At 40.5% G+C, this 14,935-nt stretch overlaps 1 protein-coding gene across 1 annotated transcript in view; it reads right to left on the bottom strand.

The window, feature by feature from the left end:
- The window catches only part of th (tyrosine hydroxylase), a 64,207-nt gene extending 63,424 nt beyond the window's left edge, over window positions 1-783 (bottom strand). The window contains 2 exon segments of the mRNA XM_043706153.2: window positions 710-750; window positions 753-783. Of these exon segments, the coding sequence (XP_043562088.2) occupies window positions 710-750; window positions 753-783 (72 nt within the window).
- Between the last annotated feature and the right edge of the window lie 14,152 nt (window positions 784-14,935).

The raw sequence follows: 14,935 nt of genomic DNA, 5'->3' as shown, positions 1-14,935 counted from the left end.
TTTGGAAAACGGTGGAAGTACTCAACGGGTCGGGCTGCCTCTGTGGAGGAGAGAGAGAGAGTCAACGTTTATGCTTCGGGTCGATGATTTTGGATTAGGTGAGTTTAGTCATTCCGATATCTGGCCAGCCTTCCCTCCAAATGTTCCCTTCTCCCGTGGAGCTGTCCAGAATAGGTCAGAAAGAGCGTCTCTATTATAGTCAGGCGGTACAAGCAGGCACAAACTAACGCCTCTGAGGGGTTGCTCCCGCACCCTGGTCGTTCCTGAGGAGAGCGCTGCTGTTTTCGACAGCAAACCGTGCTGAAAACACAACCAAAAATCTCTAGCTTAGACACCCCCTGACTGTGGGGTGATGACTTTACCCGGTAGACATACTATCCCCATTAGAAACGGGAAGCATTGCCTCAATCGCTCAAGGTAAGACTTTGCAGAGATGCCCTTTCATTCCAATTGCACCTCTACAAATACTCGTGGACAACCCTTTTTTAAAAAAAAAGAAAAAGAAAATAATGATCTTACTTTAGAAAGGCATCAGTAAGATGCCGATTCTGGGGAAAGGGGCTGGTTGGGTTTGAGTTGGGCACAGCGAGACTTGACAGAGAATATCTTTAACTTGGAGACCCGGGCTTAGCTCAAGAGGAGAAGGGGAGTGCATCCAAGATTTGTACCAACGAAAAGGCAAAATTGAAGAGGGGAATCTCACCGTCACCGTCACCGCCTCAGCCTGTTTGGAATCCAGCTCGGATACAGCCTACGGAACCCCTTGGCCGAAGAGGAACTCATTGCTGGGAACGCTAGCTGTAGCTCACCAACTCCTGCCCACCGCCGGCTATTTATCACAGGGAGCTGGACCCACCCTCTTTACGTCAAGCGCCTGGATTTCTGATCTGACTCCCCTCCCGCCTCCGGTCACTGGATTATCCTGAATGTTGAGCAAACACTTCATCCGCCACCTGCCCAGCAGAAAGCCAGTTATGAGTTGTGTTAACACTAATGCCATCCATGTGAATTCTCCCAGCCCAGGGAGAGCCCAAGTCAGTCAGTGAGCTCTCAAACGCTGCTGCTCAGGACCGTCCGCTCTCCCCTTCTGTCAGCACATCCTTAAACCCCTCCAGCCTTGAAAATCTTCACATTACCCAGAGAGATCAGCGCTGGAGTTCTGAACATGGGCTACAAACTTCTCCCCACAAATGCTGCTGAGTGTCCTCAGCACTTTCTATTATTGCTTATATTGGTTCTTTGGTGGGACATTCCCCCTTCCCTTACAGCGAATACCAACTCTATACTGACCCCTTCCATCCTTTAATGTAGTCCTCCTCAACATATGTATTGCCCGGTCCAGATCAAAACACCCCATTCCTTTGCCGACCGCTTTACACCACCTAGACACTGAATTGCCTCGTTCAGCTCTGTGACAATTCGTGATTCTGATATAGGAAGGGAAAGGGGCTGGAGAAACTCGGCAGCTCTGTGGAGGGGGAGAGAGTGAGCAGCAGAGTGAACTGTTCAGTGGTTTCTCTCTCTCTCCCAGACTTGCTGAGATGCTCCAGCAGTTATCTCATACCCCCAGCGGCCAGAATTGTTTTACTGGTTGCTGGCATTTGTTTTTTTTTTCTCTCTCTCTTTTGCCAACATTCTGTCTGAATGTTATGGCAAGCGGGCTATGTTTTGAGGAGACTCCTACAGACTGCCCAGTCCCGTATATGATGGTGGGGTCCCAAATGAGGGAGCAAACCGGAGCAGCACTTTGGAATTGAGCCTTTCCCGGCAGACAGGTTCCCATCCCCCCCGATCTTGGAAAAGGGGAGCAGACCAAAGCGATCGAGTCGAAGCTTGAAATGCGAGCCGCCCGGCAATGATGGGAGCTTTGAAACGCTGCTCTCTCATACAGTTTCGCTCCTGGATATCACCCGTTCCGCACAGCGGGCGGGGGGAGATCACGGCCAAGGAACGTTTCACTTCAACCTGAGCGGCCACCCAACAACTCCAAGGACTTTCTGGGGAACATCTGCTGAACACAAATAAGCTTCCAATTCAGGAAACAAAACAGTCACGAGTGAGTGCGGAGGAGAGGAACAAAAGGATGATTCTTCGGATGACACTCTTTTCCCCCCAATTACTCGGCATCGGACGGGAGGTTCCATTACTAACAGGCCCAGGGAAATCCGCTTCTAACCCCTGAGTTTAAAAAAAACCTGAGGAAGGGTCGCTGGACCCTCAACGTTAACTCTGATTTCTCTCCATAGTAATGCTGCCAGACCTGCTGAGCATTCAGGAATGAAGAAGGGCTTATGCCCGAAACGTCGATTGTCCTGTTCCCTGGATGCTGCCTGACCTGCTGCGCTTTTCCAGCAACACATTTCCAGCTCTGATCTCCAGCATCTGCAGACCTCACTTTCTCCTCAATACTACTATAGAAGTGAGTGTCACAGAAATTTGCGACACGGGGAAATCTACACCCTCAAGCCGACTCAGGAACTAAGTTGAAGCGAAATAAGCTCAATAGAACCTTTCAAAGAATTCTCCTAAATGGCGTGAGAAGAGTGAACGAACACTCCAACTGGTAATGAGGTAATTAATGGCCAACAGAATGATTTACTGTTTAATAACACTCCAGTTAAAGTAAGATTAACGTCTTAATTAGTTCATTTCTACATGTCATTTAACGCCATTATTGGAGCAGTAACACAAAACAGATTGGCAAATTGGATTAAGTCGTTGCTTTCCCCCCCCCCCCCCGACTCACTCTCTTCATAAATCGCAACAATCAAAAAGTGATCAAATTATTCCCGTTTCCACCTTGAGTGGATCACTTCCATCAAGCGGATCGAGCGTATCAGTTGCTAACTGAAGCTATTCGGATTATCAAAAGGGAAGTTTTATTAAATGCGAGGAATTTTGGACTTTCAACCGCATTACACCAACTGTTATCCTGAAGGGGATCCGGATGCTGGCAAAAACCGACATACATTGATCAGTAACATGTGTCACATCTGTATTACTTAAATACAGAGAAAGCTGCAACACAAAGGGACTTGGAAGTATTTGGACATGAAGCACAGAAAGTTAGCGTACAGGTAGTCAGGAAGGTCAAGAGGGTTAGGGTATAAGAATAGTGAAATCTTACTCTAACTGAAGAAGGTGCTGGTGAGACCACATCTGGAGTACTCCGAGAGGTTTTGGTCCCTACATTTATTTCATTGGAGGCAGTTCAGAGAAGGATTGTCTCCAGCAAAAAGGTGTTGACTTATGAGCAAAGGTTGAACAGCCTGGGATCTCAACTCACTGGAGTTTAGCAGGAGGAGAGTTGATCTCATTGAAACTTTATGGGATTGTTAAGGGCCTTATCAGGGTAAAGGCTGAGAGGATTTTTTTTCCCCTCTGGTGGGAGAGTCTAAAGTCAGAGGGCATAGTCTCAGAATAATGGGGCACCAATTTAAAACTGAGATAAGGAGGGATTTCTTCTCAGAAGGCTGTGAGTCCTTTGGAACTCCTTAGCAGAGTTTGAGTGTATATAGGCAAATTAGGCTTGGCAGGGAAAAGGAAGAAAGTGGAGCATGAAGAATGTTGGATCAGCTATGATCCTATTGAAAGATGCCATTGCCTGAAGGGGCTGAATGGCCTGATCCTGTTCCTATTTCCTATGGGTCTTAGGTGAGCCTTTCAAGATTCACCAAAAATCACCATTTCTGGGTCAGAGATGGGAAAGATATAAAAGCTTAAACTTAATCCATGTGCTAGACTCAAACCTCCACAAGGATTAGTCATTGAAGAAAACTTGGAATTATAAATGGAAGACATGGCATAGGAATGGCAAGAATGCAGCATCCAATATATAATTGCACACATTGTAGGAACAACAGAGGCAATTTGAATCAAATTTCCCCATCATGGAAACTGTTTGATTTCAAAACTCATTGACTCTCTTGACTAATCTCAATCTCACCTATCCACACAACCTGAAATAATTAATTCACATCTACCTATCCTGTTATGTACAATGGCTGGGTTAAAAAGAATATTTGCCAACCAACTCAATCTCAAACTCACTTTCACCTTTTGTCTTTACTCATTGTAGTCGATCCCAATTTGTGCATCAACTATATACCAGTGATCCTAAAACCCATACTCTATCGTCTATACTAACTGATCTCACACCCACTCTTCTACATGGATTGACATAAAATCGGATCTACCTTCATTATGTTTACAGATTGATTCACCTATACTTTTGATCGCAAATTTTGCCTCTCCTTATTGTTTAATAATTGAACTTAAAACTTGTTACCTAATTCCTGTGCCAAATCAAACTTCTCCCATTGCTTATGCTGATTGTTTTCAACCCCATTTTTCCCTATTCTCACACTAATTAATCTCATCTTTACTTCTTCACCTACTGTACTGATTAATCTGAAATCCATCTTTGTCCATAGCTGTGCTGTGGTGTATTTTACACCCATTGCTCTCACAGCTTGATCTCAAATCCACCTTTCCCCATCATTATACTGATTGATTTCAAATCTCCTTTCCATATCATCTACATAGTTTAATGGCAAACCCTAACTATCCTCATTTTTTTCTGTTGACTGATCTCAAATCTCACCTTCCACAAACTGCATCACTTTACATTCTCACCAACCCATTTTCCTGCCTTGTTTTCCTGGCCTTTGAATCATTCCTTTCTTTATCATCAGTGTCCGTCTCCAATGATTTACATCATAGCTGTCACCCTTCATATGATATTCTGGCTGGATTTTCTGCACTGAAATTTTAGAGTCCCTCAAGCACTATACATACCATTTAAGGTTAATATTTAGAATTAAGAAATTAATATAGCTGCATGGGAACCACTTATTGCAATTCACAAATTCATGACTCTTGATATTTGTATAATTTTACTTGCATTTGTTTGAAAAACTGAAAACAAATTGTTGAAAATAATTAGAAACTGATATAACACTGAGTACTGCTATTTTCATCTTAATTTTCCTTATTAAAAAAATCTACCTGATTTACATAACATGTAAATCATGTAAAACATGTAAATCAGCAGGGGTGCATATCGTGCTGTGCAAATGACTGACTCAACTGACAGAATGTTCATGGCAGACCTTTCTGTTCATTTGTTCATGTGTGAAAATAATGGAAGTTCTGGGAAATATTTAGACATCAAGTTGCTTTTTAAGGATAATGTACACAGGTTATAATTTATCTAAAAAACGTGCAAAGCTATGAACATAACATGGCATACTGGAGTCTCAAAATATATTTGTACAAAATATTAATCTAAACAATTCTGTTAAAGAAAGTTTAGATGTATAATATTAAGATAAATATAGCTTTGTTTTATTAAAAAATATTTAAGATGAAATGCTTATTACGAACAATTGCAACAATCCTTACAATAGCACTGGGTATGCAACGCAGTATTTGAGAATAATTAGGCTCTAACATTCTCTCCCCATTAGAGTTTTTTCTATTCATTCATGGGACACAGGCATTAATGAATGAGGCCAGCATTTATTGCCTATCCTTAGTCACCCTTGAGAAGGTGATGCTGAGATGCTTTCTTGAACCAATGCAGTGTAACTGATGTAGGTAGATTCACAATGCAGTTAGAGAGAGAATTTCAGAGGTTTGATCCAGCAACACTGAAGGAACAGCAAAATATTTCCAAGTCAGGATTGGAGGGAAACTTTGCAGAAGACAATCCTTTGGATGGTAGTGGTCTTTTTCTTTTAGGCACTCCCTCATGATCAAAGATGATTCTTGAGATGTGTGATGTATGAAATACATCATCTCCAGATATGGCATCGGTGGTGTTTGAAAATATGAACTGATGGTGCATTGGGGATTTGTGCGAATTCTCCAAAACTTTGACTTCCCCTTCATGACTGCAGGGATAATTTAAGGACATTCCTAAAACATTGCTACTGTCCAACTGAGAGTCTACTGCTGTAAAGTTCAGAGAATAACAATTACCTTGCTTTCCTTGCATTCCTAATGATGGGTGTTTCTCACTCCTTCCTGTGTGGAAGTTATTCACTAGGTGTTGCGTTGGGTTCAAACCAGACGGTCAATGATTAATCTTTAATTGGACAAGACAATGAGCAATTGAAATTAAGTGGAAAATTAAATGAGAACAGGCCAAATGCGAGAACAGCCTGTTTTGACTGGGAGGCAGCCAGGAGACACTGAATTCTCCTGTGATAACTACCCTGTTGTGCTGATTTATGGCTACCTGGACTTGTTTCTCAGTCTGTTTTGAAGGTTGGAATATCATTTCAGAATTGGAGATTCAGCACATAATTTTCAATTCACAACCGTAATAATATTTGTCCCACTCATGGGACTTTTCACCTTCGGGCTGGGGTTCATGAGTCCTGTGCCATGGAATCTGAGATAGAATTCCACGTGCCACCATCACCAATATTCCCAATGGATAGAAGGTAGTGTGAGGCTCATTTGTTCATCTGTTTACTTTGTGTAGCTAAAGGTAATAGACTCACTCATTAGTTTGCATATGTCTATAATATATATTAAGTAGGCTAAGCCAATAAATTTGCTTCATATCAAAGTGCATGTATCTTCTTGTATTGGTTTTGATCAGAACTTAAAGAAACCATTTGGTACATTTAGCCTCACAATGCATTTGGCACTGCAAGCTGGATTTGAGCAAATTATTAAAGACAAAGGATACTGTGACTGGGGAAGCATTCCATGTTGCAGAATGGTCCTCTAATGATGGGGTCGGATGCAATGGCCAACTGCCTGGCCGTACTGGGGCCCCTGCAGTTTTGGGAGGATTTGTCGCAAAATTCCAAGGGGCTATTTAATGCCAAGTGGAGGTCTGGAGGAAGTAGGATTTCCAAACAAACCAAGGGTGTCACTCGCAGGGTAGATTCTGCTGACCAGGCTCTGTCAGTTGTCTCAGGAATGGCAATAATTAAAGGAAATGAATGGTACATTGACTGCTGTACTGAAGAAGAACAATAGAAGTTTGTGCTGGCAGCTAGAGCTCAAGTTGACCACCAACCGGCCCAATGACTGTGCAAAATTTGGAAGGTGAACCTGATAAAGGTGTGCTCCTTTTTTAGCTTCAGCTGATTGAGAGAGACAAGGGTATCTACAATGAACCCTTTGATACTGCAATTATAATCCGGGTGTTGAGTGATTTCATTTAGTCATTCCATGGTTCATGCTGTATTGAAGGGTATTAGATAGTGATTTAGTTGTGTGAATCTATAGAATGTAGTCATCACCTCTTGGATGGTTAAAAATTAGCTCAATGCAGCAGCTACAAGTCCTGAGAGGTGGACCTCTGGGAGTGGCCACCTATGGGCAGGATTTGACCACAAACCTAAGCTTATGTGACTGATAGTTGAACAGAGGTAATCATAAAGAAAACAAAACAACCAAAATAATGTCATGATGGTGTTTTAAATCTGCTGATTCTGGAAAGTAAATCATTGGACCTAAAACTACTTATATATTTCACTATGAGTAAAGGAAGAAAATGTTTACAAGTTGTAGGAGAGAGAGAGAAAGAGAGAGAGACCAGCTTTGTGATAGATTGAGGTAATACATCTTTTCTTGATTTCCTTGATTGCCAACAGTGTCTGAACTAACTGTTAATCCTTTGTGATCTGGTTCACGAGAGAAGAAGAAAAGGATAGCCAACTCCCATTCCTAGACGTGATGGTACAGAGAACACCGAACGGAGAATTCACTACAAGGGTATACAGGAAAGCCACACACACAGACCAAATCCTAAACTATGAAAGTAACCACCCCAACACACACAAACGAAGCTGCATCAGGACACTATTCAAAAGGGCCACAACACACTGCAGTACACCAGAACTGCAAAAAGAAGAAGAGGAACACCTATACAAGGTATTCGCCAAAAATGGATACCCGCGCAACTTCATCAACAGATGCCTAAGAGAAAGACCACGGAACGAGGACATACCACAACCAAAAGGACTAGCCACACTACCATACATCAGGAGCATCTCAGAGCTGACAGCCAGATACTGCGACCCCTAGGACTCATAACGGCACACAAACCAACAGCCACGCTCAGACGACAACTCACCAGAACGAAGGACCCGATACCCAACATGAGCAAAACTAATGTAGTGTACAAAATACCATGCAAGGACTGCACAAAACACTATATAGGACAAACAGGAAGACAGCTAACAATCCGCATACATGAACATCAACTAGCCACGAAACGACACGACCAGCTATCCTTAGTAGCCACACACGCCGACAACAAGCAATATGAATTCGACTGGGACAACACTACTATCATAGGGCAAGCCAGACAGAGAACAGCCAGGGAATTCCTAGAGGCATGGCATTCATCCACAAACTCCATCAACAAACACATCGACCTGGACCCAATATACCAACCACTATAGCAGACAGCTGAAACTGACAACCGGAAGCGGCAGGGACAGACCACTATAAACACCGGAGGAAACATCAAAGAAGCGCTTTGCAGGAGGCTCCCAAGCACTGATGATGTCGCCTAGCCAGGGGACGAAACGTTTGCAACAAAAACTTCCAGGCTGGGATTATTTTCCCTGGAACATCGGAGGCTGAAGGGTGACCTTATAGAGGTTCACAAAATCAAGAGCAGCATGCAGATGGACTTTTTCCCAGGGTAGGGAAGTGCAACACTAGACAGCATTGGTTTCAAGGTGAGGAGGAAAGATTTAAAAGGGACCTAAAGTGCATCTTCAAGCAGAGGGTGGTGCATCTATGGAATGAGATACCAGAGAAACCAATGGGCATGTGTATAATTACAACATTTAAATGGCATCTGGATGGATACATGAAAAGGAAGGATTTATAGGAAAATGGACCACAAGCTAGCAAACGGGACAAGATTAATTTAAGGTATATGGTCAGCATGGACAAGCTGGACCGAAGGGTCTGTTTCCATGCTGTACAGCTCTATGAATTCCCATACAATAGAACCATTCTTGACATTCAGCTGAAATGAGTGTTAAAACAAGAAGTAATCTGAGAACATTATAGATTCAAACTTTCAAGTTTAATTTCATTGAGAAGTATAAAAATGTTCTCTTTCAACGTGCTGTAGAAAAGTTCTTGTAAAAAATGTGGTTTAACTAGTCAAGAGTAGTTTAACTAGATAAACCTTTTTGGAACTCAGAACTTGGAATAAGAATTTTTTTTCTGCATACTTGTATTGTTTGTTTTTGAAGCTGGTCTTAAAAGAAAGATTTAGATAATGTTTTCTTTGAAACAATGGAAATTTAAAATGCCAGTTTGAAATTCTCAAAAGATTTTTATTTTGACATTTTTTAACTATGTATATGATGTCACCTGGTGATTTGGGCTCTTTCCCTTATCAGAGTTAATGCTTCTGCGGACAACTTTAAATCTCACACAACTTCTATGTGGTGAGTTGGGTTGTGTGGATATTATTAACCCACTAGGCTTCTTTCAGACCCACAATACATTTTGTTCATTTGTTTTTTGAACAGGTTTCAAGAAAACAGCAAGGCAGCTGTAAGTCTTGTGAAGACAAAGTCTTAGAAATCAGAGGAACCCGAAGTGACTGCAATCTCTGGAATCTCCAAAAAATCAGCACTGTTTAAAAAAATTGCCTGGATGTAATTGTTTCTCAAATTGGAATTGATACAATTATATTTGATATAAATTGCTAGTTTAAACTCACATTGGGAAATTCATTGGAATTTGAAGGGCAAATAAGTTTAAATCTTCAATTTAAAATTTAAAACAAGAGCCAATGGAAACAGTCTAGGTAGTTTTAATTTGTGAAAAAAAAATCAGAATATTGTTTGGGTAGACACTAACTGACCACTAATGAAAGCTATCAGCCTACAAACATTGATGAGGCTGTCCACAGAAGAAACTTGTGTTTGTTGTTGAATTTGAAATAATCTTGAAGGAAGGAAAGACCAGTATAATCCTTTGAGTTACATTTGAGAAAATTGTATACACTGTTTGGGAAGCATGATGCAGAGGTGCCATGCTGGACTGGGGTGGACAAAGTTAGAAATCAATAGGCGAAAGTGCGTACTGCAGATGCTGGAGATCAGAGTCAAGATTAGAGTGATGCTGGGAAAGCATAGGTCAGGCAGCATCTGAGGAGCAGAGAATTGACGTTTCAGGCAAAAGCCCTTCATCCTGACCAAGGGCTTTTGCCCGATATTTCAATTTTCATGCTCCTCGAATGCTGCCTGGCCTGCTGTGCTTTTCCAGCACCACTCTAAAGTTAAAAATCACACAACACCTGGTTGAAATCCTTTTGGACTATACCCTGGTGTTGTGAGATTTTTAACTCTGCTTGGTAAGAATGACCAAACAAGCTAAATATGGCAATGCTTGAAACAACACAATAAAAAATATTTGTTTGTCTCTTTTCAAGCTATTCCAAAAACATGCTTCTTTTTGTTGTCCAAAACCTTGGATAGCAAGGTTTTCTCCTGAATCAGTTTTAATGGTAAATTACTGGGGGGTCACACTTAGAATAAAAGAATAGTGACAGGGAAAAAGGGACATAGCAACAGATGGAAATGGGCAAGACTCACCTGGGGTGTAGTTAAATGGAATACGTCCAATGAAATCAAATTACAGATAGAATTAGATAATTAATAGATTTCTCTTGGGGATTTGTGTCCCCTCACCTGTGAGTTTTTTTTAAAGGGAGCTGGAGTAGCTGATTTGACCACCGCATGGAACATTAGGGCCAGGCAAGAAGGATTTGCAGCCACTCTCCATCAAGTCTTGATCTTTTGAAAGATCGGCTGATAGTCAAGAATGCATAGTGTGATCTTGGGATACCGCTGTAACTGTGCAAAAGCAATTGTTACATCGGAAGTAACAAACTTGAGGAAAATAACACATGGTGAAAATGCATGGAAGAACAGGTCCCAGACATGTACACCTATTTAGCAAAATTGTTATGTGCCTTGGAAGAGCACAAAAAAGGTAGTTTAAATTATAAGGCACTGACACATAATCATAGAGACACTGACTTGAAAACAATGTAAGTGGTATGAGTGAAAAGGAAGTAAAATTAAAATTGGAAAGGTGATTGGCTATCATGTCAAAACGTTACAGAGACGAGGGGAATTGGAGTCTGGAGGGAGTTATGGTGGAATGAGTGGATGAGTCCTTCAGATGATACAGAGTTACCCTATCTCCAGCAGTTGTGTGGTACATGGACTCAAACTTATAGGTGAAATTGGAATGTGTTAGAACAGTTAGTGTATGTGAAAGAAGGCCAAACTAAGACTCAGATGGTATTGGAGAGTGGAGTGAGGGAACTCTGTGGGAAAAGATGAGAAGTGTAAGCAGAAGGTACACAAATTGAAATGTTTGCTGCCTTATTGAAAACAGGAAAAGGTGCATTAAATTTTATGGATATTAAGACACTATAAAATGTGATTGTTAAGACTGACAACTAAATTAGGGAAGCTATTAAATTATCTGCTGTTTGGACCAAACCATTAGCACATAGCGATTTAGCAAATTGGTTCCTGACCAGCATGGTTTGGAAATTTGCTAAAAGCACCATCGAGAAAATGTATTACACCCAGATGATTCATTGTGCTAAAGCTATTCAAACACATTGTACTTTGTTAGAAGTATATGGTTTGATAGAATGGCATGAAATAACCACTTTAATGTTATCTGGACACCTATGTTTTATGGCAAATACTGGATGATAACAACCAAATTCACCAGAAAGATGATTGTGAACAATGGCCAGAAGGCCTAGTATGCCCCTTCCATAACCCTATCTTTGAACCATGTACACTGCAGCACAATAAGGGTACTTGCGTATGGAGGAGGTTACCACTCAATGATATAATCATTCATGAAATTGGCCGTGACCACGTGTGTATGACCTGCACTCATACTGTCTATCTTAATGATAAGAGAGAGGAACCACCCATCAACTTATGAAGGGACAAGATTTATGTTATCTATGATGCAGTTAGACATAAACACTATCTGATTAAAGAATAGAGGCAACAATCACATCTCGCAAAAGCAATTGATTGAGTAGGGTTCTTCCACATGTGACATTTAAGAAATTGTGGGTCTTTCTTGCACAGTTATCTCATTTGCAACAGAACAACCATGATCAGTTGATTTACGTAGCAGGTGAAAGTGAGGACTGCAGATGCTGGAGATCAGAGTCAAAAAGTGTAGTGCTGGAAAAGCACAGCCGGTCAGGCAGCATCCAAGGAGCAGGAGAATTGATGTTTTGAGCAAAAGGTCCTCAGATGCTGCTTGACCAGCAGTGCTTTTCCAGCACCACACTCTGATCTACATAGCAGACAATTTAGGAACTCTAACTGTGCATGATTGGTAGGACAAATATAAAGGGTGGTGACCTAAAGCTTCTACAGTACCTTTGCTCTTATGGCCTCCATTTGTTTTCTTATTGTTAATTCCTGTTTCTTCTGTGTGATGGACTGTAAACTGTATCACATGTATAACCAATTGTAGCTATTGAACAATATGTATGGGCTTGCATAATGTTTTGACCATCTGCTTTGAAGGTGGTTTATAGTGTTGGACTTAAAGTGATATCTTCAAACCATGCCATGACAATGAGCAATTGGAATAAAATGGAAAAGTGAATGAAAAAAGGGCCAAATGCAAAAGCAGCCTGTTTTTGACTGTGAGGTAACCACATGAAACTGAATTGTAAGTGAAAACTGTCAGGTTGTGTTGTCACATGGGCCCACCTGGACTTGTTTCTCAGCCTGTTGTGAAGGTTACAGTGTAGTTTAAGCTAATAGACTCGCTCATTAGTTTGCATATGTCTCTAATACATATTAAGTAGATTAAGCTAATAAATTTGCTTCATACGAATGTACATGTGTCTTCTTGTATTAATTTTGATCAGACCTTAAAGAACCTGTGAGGTAATTTCAGCCCAAAACTAGTAAATGATTGTACTTACAAATTCTAATTAGGTTCTTCTGCCGTATTGATTAGATGACAGAATCCCTACAGCGTGGAAACAGGCCATTTGGCCATTTACTTGGTAGTTAATTTAATGCGCACTGATAAATTGTTCTATAATCTCAGTCATATTCCCATATCTTGGCAGTCAGCTTCACTCAGATCTCAAAGATATCATAGACATGTCATATCATTGTACTATTTGTGCAGAGTTTGCAGTAGCATGCCTTATGATTTATAACTTTCCTGGAACCCTTCGGTTTGAAATATCCCTACCTGTAAATTGCTGTAATTAAAAACTAGTAATGAAACACCAAGAGAAACAGCACGGAAGGGATCTTGGCCTATCAGAGTATTAAGAGTCCATGTCTTTAACCAATTTGATTTAAAGATTGAGAAATAGAGGAATAACAAAAGGGAATAGGGTGAATTTGAGACAAACCAAGATAAAGAAAACAGAGAGGGAGGAGAAATTGGATTAAGAAATGGAAAAAGAGTAAGAAAAAAATGCAAAGTATTAATTTTAAAAGTCTGTAAGAGCAAAATGCTACATGCAGAAATGAGATTCTGCAGTTTTAATAGGTTCCTTTCTGGGAAGGAGGGATTAATTAACTGTGTGCAGACATAAATTTCATCACTCAAAAGATCCTTACACTCTAAAGTACTAGCCTTAACTTGCTGCACTGCATTAATGGGTAATTGGGTTTAAAAGAGCATTGTTTGCATTGCAAAATTTCGGTAATTTGTGATTTGATTAGATTTATTATTGTATGTACTGAGATACAGTAAAAAGTATTGTTTTGCATACGAGCCAAGCAAATCATACCATACGTAAGTATGTCAGGGTAACAAAACAGAATGTGGAATATAGTGTTACAGTTACAGAGAAGGTACAGAGAAAGATCAACTTTAATGTAAGAGAGGTCTATTCAAAGTTTTGGTAACAGTTGAAAGAAGCTGTTCTTGAATGAATTGGTCAGTGGTTTCAAAATTTTGTACCTTTTGCCCAATGGAAGAGGGTGGAAAAGAGTATAAAGGGATGGGAGGTGTCTTTGATTATGTTGGCTGCTTTCCTGAGGTGGTGGGGAGTCTAGACAGAGTCAATGGATGGAAAGCTGATTTGTGTCTCGGTCTGGGCTGTATTCACAACTCTGTTATTTCTTGCAATCTTGGGTTGAACATTTGCCATACCAAGCTCTGATGCATCTGGATTAAATGCTTTCTATGCTGCATCTATAAAAATTGCTAAGAAAACCATGGAGGAGAAAAACATTTGTCCGCAAAATCCACCTGACAAAAACAAAATTCTGTGAGAATGTAAATGGCACATAAATTTCAATGTGGTTTAAAGAAATGAAGCAAATAAAGAAAGCGCACACCAAGATTATTAATGTCACAAATGTCAGTAGTTTAATTATAAAGTGATGCATAATAAATGGTGAATTTTAAAATACTACTGTGCTACATGAGTGGTATTTAGATTTTTTTTAACATAAGAAGTTAAACTGTGCCTCAAAATACAGACTTGTTCAGGATGTCAGTTCTCAGTTGTCTGGTAGGACTCTCTGAGTCAGAAGATTGTGGTTTCAGTACCAATCTGGAGTTTCCAGAACTTGATCCTTTCTGACAGCACGTGCTGAGGGACTGCTGCAATGTTGCATATGCCATCTTTCTGATACAACATTAAAATAGACTCATAATTATTGTTGCTGATCACCCAAACACTTCACAATATTATTTCAATGAGGGAGTTCTTTGAGGGTTCAGCCAATATTTATTCTGTAATCAGCAACAGCAAAGACCGATTGGTCATTCTCTCAATGCTACGGGGCAGCATGCATTGCCTACTTTATAGCAGTGGATACACTTCACAAATAATTCATTGATTGTGATGTGATTTGATTTATTATTGTCACATGTACCTAGGTACAGTGAAAAGTTTTGTTTTGTG

Source organism: Chiloscyllium plagiosum, unplaced genomic scaffold (genome assembly GCF_037043375.1).
Source record: "Chiloscyllium plagiosum isolate Xiang-an unplaced genomic scaffold, Cpla_swu_hap1 HiC_scaffold_18, whole genome shotgun sequence".
NCBI lineage: Eukaryota > Metazoa > Chordata > Chondrichthyes > Orectolobiformes > Hemiscylliidae > Chiloscyllium > Chiloscyllium plagiosum.
The sequence above is the reverse complement of the archived record's forward strand: the minus strand, read 5'-3'. Positions and strand labels throughout refer to the sequence as shown.